Below are 15,836 nucleotides of genomic sequence, written 5' to 3' on the forward strand. Positions count from 1 at the left end.
TGACTTGGCTCTACATGTCAACCAAGACTTTAAAGAAGTAACTATAGTAGGAGCTTCTGCATAACTGAGAGGCATGCAGAAGCGCCAATCATTTCAGGACAGGGACACCCTGTTATGTGACTTCATATGTGGGCTATGCACGTGTGACTCTTCCTGCTCCACGACCATTTCCTTGCTCTCTAAACTGGACTTACGCAAAGAGGGCACAGACACTTGTTTTTCTGCAACTGAACCTGACAGGATTCAAAATGCCATGGTGCAGATTGTGTGCAGAGAGAAGAAAGCAGGATGTTCTGAACACCCCACCATAGGCAGAAAAGGAAAAAGTGGTGTATACATACACAACAGTGCTATATCTGCTGAAGGAGGTTGTGTGGTAAATGAAAGTTCCCCCCCTCCCAATTTTACTGTGGACTCTAACACCTCTCCTCATCTCCCTGCTTCTCAGTAGTGTTTGCACAAGCCTTCTGTCATCCCAAAAGGAAGCTTTGTATATTTTCAAACTTTTTATTAGAAGAGTATTTAGAAATCCAGAGTGGAAGCAGATGTGGCTAGTCTAAGTCATATCAGGGTAAAGGAATCTCCAAGAAAGGGAGCCATTGCATGTCACCCTCTCTACTTCTCTTATTTCATGGATCTTGCTCACCTACAGATCTCAAGAGTTCTATTTAAGTTTCCCTGCAGTTCCTCTGGGTTTCACACCATAAAAGGCCATTTCCCTGCCTAGTTCTACTTCTACAATAGGATCTATTCAAGATTATAAACCAAGCAATGTGAAACTTGTAACAAGTAACCATTGCACTGGTTTGTTTGTTTTTTAATCCCTGCACCTGTGTGTCAAACTACAAAGCCATTTTACATACTATCTTGCCATTTTGGTAACTAAACCTTTAGATCAATTTGAGCAGGCTTTTATTTGAGTTTGGTAATCTCTCAAAAATAAGCAAAGCGATACTGCTATTTAAAGAGTAATCAGGTCCACTGTAATAATATCTGCAGGGTGTAATTGTGTTCCGGAATGATCCCACAGTAATAGCTCAGTGAAGACACATGTGAGATACAGGTTCGAGTACATAGGCATACATAAAATGGTCCATATAGATGTTTATCTCTTTACCAGCTGTTGCAAGAACAAGGTTCATGCCAGGTTAAAGCAGCCTAGCCGTTAGCTGCCCTTAAATAGCAACTATGTTTAAAAATACAAATCTATATTATAATTTACAATGATTTTCAAAGCACTAATTATTCTGTAAAAGGCAGGTAGGTATGGGTGACTGAAAAATAAATGTTCTGAGAAATTGGGCACTCTCTTCTCCTCCTCAGTAATTTTGTTTTTATTATATCAACAAGATGACTATAGGAGAAAGGAACAAAGCACCTTCCGATCACCTATTTAAGAGAAGGCACTACCCAGAAGTTCTAGATCATTCACCAATAAGGAGGCATGGAGGCCGGAAGTGAGGAGAAGAGGCACTACTGCAACCACCAGCAATATTTCAACACCACCAGTTACACTGTCAGGTAAGTTATGGTAACAAACAGCAATTATCTGTGTAGCTTCACAGTTGTGTGGGAAACTGATCCTTAAGACCCAAAGAGCACAATACCGCACTACGCTGGTTTCCATTGTTAGAATGCCTGCTCTCCAAGAGACCCTGGGGGAGTCGTACAATTAAGTTTAGGGCTATGTTTATCAGTCTCCTTAATATAATATATTCTGTTTTTAAAAGAGTGTTAATTTTACCTTTTTGTTCCCACCCTGTGGTTTGGTGCAATATCTATTGTGTCTGTAGCTGAATCATGTCTTACTGCCAGGCCTAAATCTGCAATACAACAGGTACCATTTTTCTTTACTAATATGTTCTTTGATTTCAGGTCTCTATGAGCTATAGCTGGTTTTCCTGCATTAAAAAAAACACATAGAGAAAATTATTAATCAACTAGTGCATCTTCCTAGAAATTTCTTAATTATGCATTTAAATTGAAATTCAAAGCTGATCTTTGGCAATGGTTCAAGTCAAATAAAGCAACTTTCATACATGGTCCCAAAGTATAAGAGTTTGTAGAGGGAAAGGCGGGTGGACATAAATTTTGTTAACCACTTGACAAATATGAACAAGGTTACTGATACAACATGAAGCTCTCTGAGTGCCTAGGAAAGATGCAACGAAAGTAATACTGATGCTGCTGTAGTAATTACTTATCCTATTAATTTGAGTACCTTAAATAAATTTGGGTACTAGTCATTCAGACCATAACTCAACATATCCCTGGATACTAGGATGAGAAAACCACCTTTCCATCTGTTCTGAACAAAGGCAAGGTGCAAAAAAACCTTTTGTCTGTGAGTGCAGCAGTGGCTGATAAGGATCCTCTCCCCAATGGGGTGGCTAAGAAGAGGAGCGTGCTAATATCATTTTGTGGCATTTCCCCTTGCCCCTTTGGATGTGGCAGCTATTTTGTGTTATAGTATGTTCTCACACTAGCCCATTGCACTTTCTCAAAATTCCGCTGGCCCACAAAGGTTGGCAACCCTGGCACAGGCAATAATGAGCAAGCTGGGCCTATGGCCTGACCCGGTAAAAAAGAAGCTTTATTTATTTAACTGAAGTTACGTAGCTGCTCCATAACGTAAGTGCTCCAGGCATCTCACAAAATAAAATATTTTAATTTGATGAAATAATAAAAGCAATTAAAATTAAATTAAAAATACAATTAAAATACAGATTTTTCTAACATAATATAGAATCCCATATTGAAATACACCTCATTAATAAAATGTTTTAAGAGCTTCCAGATGCATAAAGTACACAGTTTTGGCATTCTTTTAGTCCATCTTTACCTCTGAGTCTTGCTTGGGCAAGCAGGATTTTAGTTGCAACATATGAGAGGAGGACAGATGAACTGATTACTGAACACTGGGAAAAGTAGTTTGTATTGCATACTTTGTTAATTTTTTAAATTTATTTGTTGCAATTTATATACCACCCTAAACCCGCAGGTCTCAGGGCAGTTCACAAAATAAAATCAAAACGTAAAACCACAAAATACATAATCAAAATAAAAGTAAAAACACCCAATAACAGCCCCCATTATTCCACTATGACAATCCTAATTTCAATTAAATCAACATACACTTGTTAATGTGCTAAGTTGCATCTCAGTGTTTCACATTTGCCCATATAACATGATAGAGAGGAATTTATTAAATGACTAATTCCTCTGTTGGGGGCGGAGGGAAATACTACACTGACAGAACATGTGGATGTGTTTTCTACTATTGCTATTAAAAATGCAAACTAATACAAAAAAATATTTTTAAAATCTGAACCCAAAATTAGCAGGAAACTAACCAAAGTATGTTTTATATAGAATTAAGACTAGAAGAGAAATAGGGATATATAAAGACATATTTTGTCTGAAACTAAACTGCCATGAGAGTTTATGAGGCATCTCAAATGTAAGCAAATGCTGTTATAAATTGCTCAAAAAGGCTGCTATGTGTTGTCTAATGTGCTTTACAGGGAGATTATACAGTGGTACCTCAGGTTACATATGCTTCAGGTTACAGAACTTTGCTTCAGGATGAGAACAAAAATCGTGCTCCAGCGGCATGGCAGCAGCGGGAGGCCCCATTAGCTAAAGTGGTGCTTCAGGTTAAGAACAGTTTCAGGTTAAGAACGGACCTCCGGAACAAATTAAGTACTTTACCCGAGGTACCACTGTATATGTTTAATATATAAGAAATCACCAATAAGGAGGCATGGAGCTCCTTGTTACACAAGCATAACCATGTGATTTTTTTCTCCTATTAGGTCCATATTACTAATACTACATACTTAATTTAGTAAATTACCTTGAGTGCCAACAATCTCCATGTGAAGATGTGCAAGTCCACTGGCAGTAGACAAAGCTAGTTTTATCATTCCTTCCACAGTAACGGTATATCTGTTTAGGTAATCGAAGAGAGAGCCATGCTCATGATAATCTGACACCAGCCACAGCTGTGTCCATGTACCATTATCTGGGGGGGAAAAACCAGAAGAAATAAAATGAAGCATTTCCAAAAGCAAAACATAAAAATTATTATCTTGTATGTGGTAAGCATTTCATTTAACCATGGTCTCTTTCTACTAAGTTATTTAGCATTTACTGATGCTAAAACGTAAGAAATGGTGAAAGCTGTAATCCTGCATACACCATCTGTTTTAATCCCAATGAAGTCACAGAGTCATAGAGATGAAAGGGACTCCAAGGATCATCTAGTCAATGATATTTAAGCAGTTTGTGTAATTGCAAACAACTGAATAATGATTTGTTTTTGTTTTTGAAAATACAAAGATCACCAGAACATTTGAAATCTTGTGATTTATTTCTTCTTCATTCATTAAAATAAATTATATGCCCTTTTCCAAGACTAAAGTATTCCTAGAAACTCACAATCTTAACAGTTTTTTGAAAGTACTGTACAATCAATACCTAAAAAAATTAACTAACACAAAATAGTTACTAGCAGATTCTTATTCAGATTAGTAATCCTATGAAACAAATTAAAACAATTTTGTCATTTAAAACAGGGTAATGACTTGGCATTTAACTAGCCATCTGAAAGCTAACATGTAAGGAACCAACTATGCTTCCCTTGAGGAAATTCTACAACATGGGTATACCAAGGTGAAGGCTGTTTTGTGCCTGCCAGCTTACTTGACCTTACTGGCAGGCCTACAAACTATAACTGATCTTAGTGCCCATGCAGATTCATAAATGTGCATTGCAATTCTAAATCAATTATATGAGCAGCATTTTATTCAAAAGAGAGAAGACATTTTTTCCTCACTGAAAGTTTCTAGGTATTTCCAGGAGATGAAGAATGGTAGCAATTTATTCATCACCTTTCAACTTTACAACTCTATGATTCACAGAATAGAAATCAATATGGGGCATATACATGAAACACAAACATTAATGTGAAGCCAATGTAGAAATTACTTCAAATTGACACAAAGTGCAACAGACAGCATTATGAGATTTCAACAAGCAAAAAGGGACCAGAAGCAATTTTAAAAAAACTTAACCTTTATTGTCTGCAGCTATGAACCCCAGAATATTTTCATGACGTAACATAACGGTTTGGTAGATTTCTGCTTCACGAAACCATGAACGTTCTTCTCTTGAGGAGAAAATTTTCACTGCAACTTCTTCTCCTCTCCATTTTCCACGCCAAACTTCTCCAAATCGACCCTTTCCAATACTTTCCTGAAGTACAATTGTTCTTGCAATTGTTCTTTGAACAAGTAAAGGTAAACCTAAAAAAAAAAATAGTTTATTTTGAAAACAGTGACCAAGTTTGTTACTTTTAAAGCTACTTGACTGGATAAAAAAATCCACTATTCATGGCTGAGATCCAAGATAACTAATTTCTTCCCGTTTTTCTTCAATATTATAAATAACATAATAGAGCACCACAACCTTTTCCTGATACATGGATCAGTTTTATAGCTTTGATCTCCAAAAAGTGCTATATTGCTTTTGAGATGTGTCAATGTTTCAGTTAGTTCCTGAATAAGGAGACCAGGAAGATGTTGCTTGGTATTTAGTACAGTTGCATTTTCTGCAGGGGTTGAGCTCCAAGGGTTCCGTATATACATAAAAATGCATATACTCAAACCATTGGAGCCACTCTCATGTGAGCTCAGCCTGCTGGCTCCAGGGGCCCTGGGATGCTTTTGCAAGGTCTTACAGGGCTGTCCAACTTCCTGTAATTCTTTGAATCTTGTGGAAGCATCTTGAGGCTTCTGAAGTCAGTGCGCAGTGAGGGCCTTGCCTGCATTTAACTTGCAGGATTTCAACCAAAGGTCTTCAACTGTATACAGTTAAAATCATGCAATTTAAATGTGACTAAGATGCAATCGTACAAATTACAGGGCATAGTTTCTGGGAACAGATTCCAATCACTCACTCCTCAAGTTGTTCCACAGTTCCACAAATTTCCTCAGATAGCTCCCAAATACGTTTTTAGTAAACATGGCAAAATATGTATGTAGTGTTGAGCTCCCCGCTCTGAAATGCTGGCCTAAGGACCCAGGTTTTGATCTAGGCTTCAGATGGTAGCAACAGTGGGACAGGGAAGGAGCAAAGTTCATGGTAGGAACAAAAAGGACCATATGGAAGTAGTCTTTTCTCCTTCTTTGCTATAGGAAGAGCTTTTTTACTTTTTAAAACTGAGAAGCAAGAAATACTTTGCAACTATCTTCTCTAGTTCTTTCTTGGTTTCAAATACAGGAACTCTCTATTTTAAGTAATGGACTGTGGAAAGTGAGACAAGACTGTCTTTGGTGGCTGAAACAGTAAGTGCATCCTTTGGAAACTAAAGGCATGAAACTACACCTTCTCAGCTGTTGTTCAATTAAATATTGATGTGGTTTTTCAAGTCAGTAACTGGTATCTCTAACTTCTCTCTTCAGCAGAATATTATTGAGCAAACAGTTACTACACAACATGCCAAAAGGTCACTCTGTGCACGATTTCACCTCATTTGTAAAAAACACCAAACCATGGTTTAGAGCAGAGCTGGCTAATCTGTGGTCTTTCAGGTATTGTTTGACTCTAACCCCCATCAGCCTCAGTCAGCAGGGCCAGAGGTTGATCACTGTCTGTAGTCCAGCAACATCTGGAAAACCACATGTCAGTCACTCATGGTTGATGAGTCATAGCAAGACATGGGTCCCACTCTCTCCCTTTTCCTCTAGCAAGGCTGCAAGATTGTCCAACAAATTGCAGGAAGGCAGTAAGTTCTCATGGGTGCATGTAGCTTGTTGTGCAGTTTGTTGTGATCTCCAAACCCAGGCAAACTTTGATTAATCTTAACTATGGATTTTGGAAAAAGGAAATGTCAAAACACCATTTATGAAGGTAGCTTGTTTCAAATAGGGCTGGCCCAAAGTAACAAGGGGCAGTTGGTTACTGTTTCACCCATCTCAAAACTTGCAGAGTAGATTCACCTTCCACCCCTCCCCCCATTAAAGGTAATAAAATCTTTTCATGAGACTGTAGAAGCAGAACTCCAGAAATAAAATAAATAGCTGCTGCAATGAAAAATGCCACTGTCACTCACTGCCTGGCCAGGTTTTATCCAGATTCTAGTCTTGCTAGCCTGCAGCCCCAACTTTCATTTAACATGGGGGGGATGGGACATGCAAGTTCTAGCCTTCATAGAACCAGCAATAGGAGGCAAAATGCACAGGCACTTGTATTACCCAACCTGCCTGTACCTGCCTTGCAGCACTGGAAAATAATCTGCCACTTTAGCTCTCCTGCAAGGGAAGCAGTAGTGAGATTACAGATAAGACATTTTCCTGTGACATTGATACCTTTTCTTTTTGCCTATAGCTCAAACTATTTCCTATTGATATTAAGAAATCTTTCTACAGGTTTTAATACCATGTGCATCCAATTGTTTTAATGACTATGGGACTAGGCTGGTATCCATAGCATTAATCAATGAGGTCTAATCTTCCTTGCTAGATCAAAAAAGATGGTAATACATACACAGATCCTGCCATACTGTTTATCCCCCCGTGTGTATTGCAAGCATTTTGGTGAGATTGTGCAGATATTAGAAATAATAAATGTTGTATATTTCAACAACATTTTACCTTAATCTCAAGATCTATACTTTTTAGGTAGGGTTTGTCTGCAACAGAAGAAAGCATTTGAGCATGGCACTGAAACAAGCTTTACTTTTGGTTTGAAATCTGATTAAAATCTGAATTTCTCGCAAGTTGCTGGCAATTTGATAAACTAATTATGATTTCTGCCTAGCTATATCTTCACAACCCCAGTAAAATGCAATTGCAAAATCATTATTCCCGTAACATTTAGCAAGTAACTATGCTTGTGTTGAACAATACTAGCCGCTTTAAAAGATTATGTACTAGTATATGGGGGGGTCGGGGGGAGGAGAGGGCAGAAGGAAGAGGGAAGAGACTCTTATTACCTGAACCTGAGCCTGAAGTCGTCATGTCATAAATTAAATCTTTTAAAGTTGTTCCCTCAGATATAAATGGAGGACGATCCATAGAAGGATCTTCTTCACTTGGAACACGATGGTGTATGACGGCACGATTATGGCAGATATACAAAATCAACATAAGTGAAATGCAAAGAAAACAAACAGGTCCAGCAATGACAGCAGCCAATTCTACTGGTCCTAAATTAGAAGGCAGCTTTCTTGGGAGGGGACCTAGAAGTGGAATGGGGAGACACAGAAGACAAATAAAAATAACCTATCAGTTATATATTCAATGCCTGTATATGTTTGTGCACTTGAATAAAACAGAAATATCTCTCTATGGACATATATCTACACAAGATTCCCCCTTCCCCCAGTTTTCAGGTAAACTTACTTGGTACATCAAAAGTGCAACACAGGAGTAGGAGATGCTACCATCTGAATAAGTCATTGGATGCTCAGATTGTTCCACTATCTGTTTTGATTTTAACTAAACTATTTTATATTGTTTCTCATATTACGCTTTCAAAATTGGGAGTGGGGAAAATTACCTGGGGTTGGAATCGGTAGCTCTATTTTATTGCAGAGGTCTCTATCACAGCAATGTGGCACAGTAATAACTCCTTCACTTGTTGAGGGGGCACAAATAAATGGCCTGTCTCTGGGAATCAGATCAACTTGTGCCACACACATGCTATTGCGTGTTATTTTCTCTCCGTTCCGTGTTACAGAAGTAAAGCAAAGTCCATCTGTTGTGCATGTAAAGTTCTCTTTTGTACAAACAAGACAGTAACACTGTAGAGCTGGGGGGGGAAAGAGAGATGTTCATATTAGTTATGTTAAACACTGTTGGAGTTTCAAAATCCAAGGGCCCCCAAATTTGCTTCCCCCCCAATTGCTAATTTATAACAGCATAAATTTCTTAATGCGTATTTGGTGCAATAGCTGCCAAACAGCTTTCAAGTAAATCCAGGGATAAAGCAGCTAGTGTATGTAACAATAAGACAAGTTTCTACATGAATTCCTTCTATCAGTTTGGGTAAGTTGACAGCCAACATCTGGGAAAAAGAATAGAATTCCAGACATATTTTCAGATGGTTGGTTTTTTTGTAACCTTAACATGAAATAAGTTCACAATAATCCAAAGAAATTTCAAAAACAATGTGTGATATAGCCTGACAGTCAACTGTTCATGGTGAATATTTTGTAAAACTGCATTGAGTGCATGCCAGGCCTGGGGTGCACTGATAGTATGTTTTTTGACAGAACAACTAACACGTGGTGGTACTAATACAACACATCAAAAAGAACAAAGGGTTGTGTTGCACTCTAAAGAACAACAAATTTATTATGGCATAATCTTTCATGGACCATTGTTCACTTCATCAGATGCATGTAGTGCTATCCTGAGTTGCAGGTATATATTTTGGCTAGGGTAGGGATTTCGAAGTCAAAGGGAAATAAAATGCATTAAAAAAAAACACTGATCATTATGTACTGAACAGTGGTAATTTACAATGCAGATTTTGAAAGCAGGCTTTCTGACAATGGTAAGCCAATTAACACGTATGTGTTAAGGATCCTTCATCTCACAAGTGATAGCACTGAGCCTCTTGATTGTAATTCATGGTTCCACACTACAGTCTCTTTGAGATTTCCTGAATTTGTGAGTAGGTTGAAATATTTCCTCACTGGCTTTTGAATATTACAATTTCTGTGGTCACATTTGTGGTCATTTATTATTTTTTATAGAGCAGAGATGGCTTAGCTGTGGCCCATACACCGCCCCGTACCCATGTGAAAAGCATGCCACCCAGATCTGTCAGAAGCAGTGGCCCCTTTTAGGGGGTCTTTTTTTTCCTTCGACACCCTCCCCCCTTTTGAATTGCCATGGTGCTCTCAGTGTTGACTGCCCTGCAGGTACAGTCAAATGTTTTTGTCCTCAATTTCTCTTCCAATCTTCCAAAGCTTAGAGAACACTTGCTTGCTTGCTTGTCTTCAGCTTTTTCTTCTAGAACCATGAGTAGTGCTTTGAGTAGCTGGCGATGATGTTTACACTGTCCAAGAGAGATAATCGTGCATGATCAGTCCTGATAGCCAGCAGCGGGACAAACTATAGCACTGAAGTAGCTGACTGTGCCTGCAGCAATTTCTTAAAACTTACCAGTGAGCAATCTGAAATGGAGAGGGAATCAGTGTGGAAGAAAGGGGGTATAGATGGAATGCAATGCAATTAATGTTGTGGTGAAACCAATTTAACTTAGGAAACTGAAATCAATCAATGAAGAGGAAAAAATTGGGAGGTCTTAATGGGGCACAATAAAATGAAGCCAATGTTCACAGGAAATCAATGCTGAGGAAAGAGGGGGTTAATAATATATTAATGCAGTATAAATTGATTGGTTAAGTTTCAAGGCAATTAAAGTAACTGGGGGGTAGAGGGGAAGTTCATTTATTAATGGAGCATAAAATTTTGGAACTCTCCTACAACAGCAGTGCCCTGGAAAGCAGAGGTGCTGCTGAATATATGTCTATCTGCTGCTGAGTCTGTTCCTCTGCCAAGCTATCTGTGTGTGCACAGCTACGTGTAGGCTGCTCTGCTGTGTGTGTAAGTGTGTACATGTACAGGCTCTTTCTGTGTAACCACACTCCCTAGTGTGTGTGCACATTGGCATGCAGCCCTTGGACAGGTAGTAAAACCCTCAATATGGTCTCCAAGCAAAACAAAAAATAAAACCCATTAACTATGCCAGCCATAGAGCTGGGTTTGCCATATGTAGAATACAGAAGGGCATTGCTGACCTTTAACAGAATATATCATATTGGAAGATGAACAGGTAAGTGAACCACTGAGGCTGTAGATTAGGTCCAGTACCAGTGTTGCCAGAGCAGACATGAGGACAGCTTTGGGGACTGGGTCTGCCAAAGGGGCTGATTCCATTCTCTGTAGCTCTGTTACCTGGCCTGTTGTTGCAACATATCAGATTTACTCACTTGTTACATTTTAACCCTAAACTTCCTCCTAATGGAGCCCAGAGCAGCTATAATCGAATTTACCATCAGAAATAGTTTTAAACCATTATGTAAAACTTGGGAAAACATAAAAACTGCTCACTGGAAAATCACCTGAAGGCTTGAACAAACATTTTTAGCTGTCAGTGGGATAGCAGCAATACAGGGAACACACACAATTCTGCGGGGAGAGAGTTCCACAATTGGTGTGCCACCACAGAGAAAACCTTAGCTTACGTGACTGCCAAGCCAAACAGGCTGTGTTCATTGGCAAGACTGCAGCAGATCTTAAAGTTCAAGCTGGTTGGTACTGGAAAAGGTATGCCCACAAATCCCACCTTTCTACAGCACTTCCAACTTATCAGGATTCAATTCAGCTCACTGCCCCACATCTAGCCAGCCATTGCCTACAGAAACTGGTCCAGCACCTTAACTACCTCTCCTGATTCAGATGGAATGGAGAACTGGGTATCATCAACACTCCAAACCCCTGGTTGACTTGTCCCAGTAAAGTCATATAGATATTGAACAGATATTGCAGGACTCTACAGCACAAGCACCAAGGGGCCCATATAGATATTGCAGGACTCTACAGCACAAGCACCAAGGGGCCCAGCCAAAGTTCTCCAGTGCTACTCTCCAGTGGAGTGGTGGTGGTTCTGGAGATAGCAGCAAAGCCACCACACCACACATGTTCCCAACTATCTATTGAGCAGTGCCAGCAAGATACCATGGTCAATGGCATCAAAAGCTACAATATATGAAAATAATTAGGGTAGCACTCTCCCTGTCTCTCTTCCAAACAAACAAAAAACAGAACACAAAAACCATCAGTCAAGGTGAAGCTAGACTGAAACAGGGCTAGATAATCCACTTCATCCAGGCACTCCTACAGCAGACCATCACCAGCCATCACTTTCTCAATCACCTTGCCCAAGAAGGGGATATTTGCAACAATGCAGCAGTTGTCTTAATGTCTCTGAGTCCAGGGAAGACTTTTTGAGATAAAGCATTAAAACTGCTTGAGACTTCTATAAAGCAGCTTTCCAATAAATTGGCAGATGTATCAGAGACTTCCAATGAACACCTAGACCATAGGTCTAGGTCCCACCTATGCCTGTAGTGCCCCATAGATATGCCTGCAGTAAGGGAGTCATAGAATAACAACACTGTTCACTTTCTGTTTTGTTTCTATGGTTTTCTAGACTTCTCCCAGAATGGAAGTGTGATGGGAACTAAAATGCAGAAGTGTCTACTGTGGTGAGAAAACAAAGAACACTGCAGTGGGCAACTTGGTTGCCCAGGGGTTGTCATCATGGGGCCCCAGGAAGTGACAGCTGTAGTCTGGCTGCAGGAAGTGAGAGCTGTAATTATTATTTATTAAATTTCATAGTGTTGCCATACGTCCGGGAATTCCCGGACATGTCCTCTTTTTGGGGTCCTACATGCCCACCCAGGGGGAATTTTACATTTTAAATCAAATGTCCTGTATTTTCTTTTTTTAGAAAAAATAAGTTGTGTGCGTGCTGCTCTGGTTCAGGCTCTGGTGTGGGTGGCGGCAGAGGGAGCATCAGGCGATTGCCCTAAAAAAGCTCGACTTTTTATGTCCAGATTTTTACCTCTTGAAATATGTCAACCCTAAATTTCTATACCACCCTTCAGGCAGTTTACAATATAAAAACTCAAAAATACATACCATAGTAACACACATTAACAATGACACCCAGAGGGTTAGAAGGAACAGGGACGCCACATCATCCTCACTCCACTCCCTGCAAGGATGTGTCACAGGAGAATTTTCTTGCTAGGCAAATTTTACAATTTACCAAAACAGCATCCATGATATCCAAAAAAGATTCACATCTAGCTCATCGGTCTCTTCTCTCATTTTCTATTGCAGTACTTTCATCTCTTTCTTTCTTTCTTTCTTTCTTTCTGTCACTTAGTGGTGCCTTTCTGTATCACTGCCTTCTTGTTACATTTTAACCCTAAACTTCTACCTAAACAGATAGGTCTGTTACCTATCTTGCCTTATTTCTTTTCTCCAGATGTTTTGGCCTACAACTCCCATGATCCCTAGCTGACCAGTGGTCAGGGATGATGGGGATTATAGTCAAAAACATCTGGAGGGCCAAAGGCTGGGGATGCCTGATCTATGGGCACAAATGTAAAGTGCATTTTTATGGCTGATGTATGGAATCTACTGATAAAATATGAATCCAAGAATGTCTGCAACTGAAATCTAATTTTTTCAACCAGAGGTGCCACAATGCATTTAAATGTATTTACAGTGGTACCTCGGGTTAAGTACTTAATTCGTTCCAGAGGTCTGTTCTTAACATGAAACTGTTCTTAACCTGAAGCACCACTAGCTAATGGGGCCTTCTGCTGCTGCCGTGCTGCTGCTGCCTGATTTCTGGTCTCATTCTGAAGCAAAGTTCTTAAGCCGAGGTATTATTTCTGTGTTAGCAGAGTCTGTAACCTGAAGCGTATGTAACCCGAGGTGCCACTGTATTTATCTATGTTTCTATGCTACTCTTCAGTTAAAATTCTCAGTGATGTCAGATGTTTTTTACTCTGCATTTTCTGACCACACAAATATGCACTGCAAAATTGGGTCATGTCTGTCCATGAAAGTCATGCCTGAGATCGTGTATTTTGTATCATTGCTGCTTGCAGTGAAATCTCAAGTGGTGGATGCAACGCCCCAAACTCAGGTTTTTGCACTAAGATGTTACACTGAAGTGCTGCGTCTTCAATATGTACAGTCTTTGCATACAGATCAGCTGTGATCATAGCAGGTTAGAAGTGCTTTGTGGACTGCTTACAAAAAAAGTGTAACATCAGTAGCTGTAGATGCAACTTCTACAACCACCCACACACCCATTAAAGCAACAGGCACAACGGCTTTTGAGTTCCCATGATTTTTGCCATCCTTTTTACGATTCAATGCGGTTCTTGGCATCGGTGCAGTTTTGGCCTCAGCCGCAAGCACACCGAGTTGGGATGAATGCGGACACCAGTTAAATTCTCAAGGCTTAAAAACTTCTTCAAAACACAGGCATCCCTTTTTCTCCGAGCAGCACGAGGATACCGATAGTTGCCCCCTACAAGCTTCCCGCAGCGCCTCGCCGTCACGGTGCGGGAACAATGCTGGGTTCCCTCCGCTGTTTCGATCCCAAAGTTTCAGCCAAGTGCTGAGATAACGTGAATCATCCCGAGCGGCGCCACCCTCACCTTCCTGCGGCACCTCCAACACACACACGGCCGGATCGGTGCCGCAGCGCTCGGTGCAAGAGCTCGAGGGGGCAGCCAAACTGCGTCCCGCCCCTTCCTCGCCCCAGCGAAGCCCCCACAAAGCCCAAGAGACCCCCCCTCCCCGCGCCAAGCAGCATCTGCCCTCGGGAGGCGAACAACGCGCGGCTCCCTCGGCTTCTGGGTCGAAGGGGGCGGCTTCTGGGGCGCGCCCTAGAGTGCAATACAAAAACAAGGCGCACCCCCCCCCCCGCAAGAAACACGCGCAGACGGGACTCTATAGGCGCCGGCGCTCGCTCGCTCGCTCGCTTTCTTTCTTTCTTTCCCCAAGGAGGCGAATGGAGCACCAGCCTTTGTGAGGGCGCGAGGGCCGCCGGCCTGGGCGACTCGGCCCGCGTCCTCTCGTTCTCCCCCCCCCCCTCCATCTCCTCCATCCCCGGGCGCTTTCTTCTCCTTCACCCCCCGCCGGGGAGCGGCGCCATGTTGCCGAGGGGAGAGCCGGAGGCCGGTGGGCGGCGAGGCGCGGAGCAGGCAACTCACCCGTCGTCGCCTCAGGGAGGAGCAGCAGGAGCAGCAGCAGCTGCCCGGCCGCCGCCGCCGAAGTCGCCCAGCGGAGCAGAGTAGCCGCGCAGGGGCCCCGCCGCCGCCGCGGGCTCGGAGAAGACGCCGCCGCCGCCATTGTCCCCGTCCCGGCCCCGCCGCCGCCGCCGCCGCCTCAGCCCCTCTCGCGCCCCCTCGCAGGGAGCCAGCGAGCGAGAGACGCCCCTCGCCGAGTCGCGGCCCGCACGCCCCGCCCCCAGGCCCAGGCGCGCCCCCCTCCCCCAGGCCCGCTCGCGCCTCCGCCGCCTCAGCCGCCAGACCAGACGGGCGCGCAGGGTGAAAAAGGCTGCCTCCAGTCAATCGGGAGAGGGGAGCTGCTGATTGGCCGGGGTCGGCTTTCGGCCCCGCCTCCCCCTGCTGCTGCTGCTGCTGCTGCAGACGCAGCCCGAACAAGAAGCGGCGAGGGCGCCGCAGGGGGACCTGAGGGAGGGAAGGAAGGGGCGCCTGGTCTCCGCGACCCCCGGCTAGACTGAGGGAGCGCGCGAGGAGATAAATAAGCGATAAGGCGGCACCTCCGAAGCTTCTCTCCTGCCCTCCCTGGTCCCGCTTCTTCGCTTTGCCCCAAGGACCGCCAGCCCAAATAAATGCTGCCGACCTCTGAAGCGAGGCCAGGCAAAGAAGCCCCGTCGGCGCTCGTGCCCGGGGGGTCGGGCGAGGCGGCGCCCCCTTTCCCGCTGGGTCTCCGGCAGACCCGGCTGGCGAGGAGAGGCGAGGCGGCCCACTCCCCTCCGTCGCCCGGGCTCCTCTCCCGGAGCAGCCCCCGCCCCGCTTCGAAATTCCCTTTTTGGACCTTCCCTCGCCTCAGATGAGGGGCCGAGTGCGTGTGAAGGGGGCCCAGCGCAGCCTTTCCCAGCCTTGGGCCCTCAGGTGTTGCTGCCCTACACCTCCCATCCTCCGTGGCCGCCGCCGACCGTCCTGCTTAGGAATGACGGGAGTTGTAGTCCAGCAGCAGCTGGGG

At 43.0% G+C, this 15,836-nt stretch overlaps 1 protein-coding gene across 2 annotated transcripts in view; it reads right to left on the bottom strand.

Annotated features, from left to right (window-relative positions):
- The window catches only part of TGFBR1 (transforming growth factor beta receptor 1), a 43,419-nt gene extending 28,412 nt beyond the window's left edge, over positions 1 to 15,007 (bottom strand). Inside the window, exons 1-6 of one of the 2 annotated variants that reach the window (XR_014557470.1) lie at positions 14,819 to 14,981; positions 8,563 to 8,814; positions 7,997 to 8,242; positions 5,076 to 5,306; positions 3,857 to 4,024; positions 1,745 to 1,901 (exon numbers count right to left, since the gene is read on the bottom strand). Coding sequence is in view for 1 of the 2 variants with exons in the window: in XM_083709515.1 (XP_083565641.1) it covers positions 1,745 to 1,901; positions 3,857 to 4,024; positions 5,076 to 5,306; positions 7,997 to 8,242; positions 8,563 to 8,814; positions 14,819 to 14,957 (1,193 nt within the window). In the remaining variant the exon portion in view is untranslated. Of the gene's footprint in view, positions 1 to 1,744; positions 1,902 to 3,856; positions 4,025 to 5,075; positions 5,307 to 7,996; positions 8,243 to 8,562; positions 8,815 to 14,818 lie in introns of both variants that reach the window. The other variant, XM_083709515.1, reaches the window with a different exon arrangement.
- Between the last annotated feature and the right edge of the window lie 829 nt (positions 15,008 to 15,836).

The sequence above is a fragment of the Podarcis gaigeae genome (genome assembly GCF_964106915.1).
Source record: "Podarcis gaigeae genome assembly, chromosome: 13".
Classification (NCBI taxonomy): Eukaryota; Metazoa; Chordata; class Lepidosauria; order Squamata; family Lacertidae; genus Podarcis; species Podarcis gaigeae.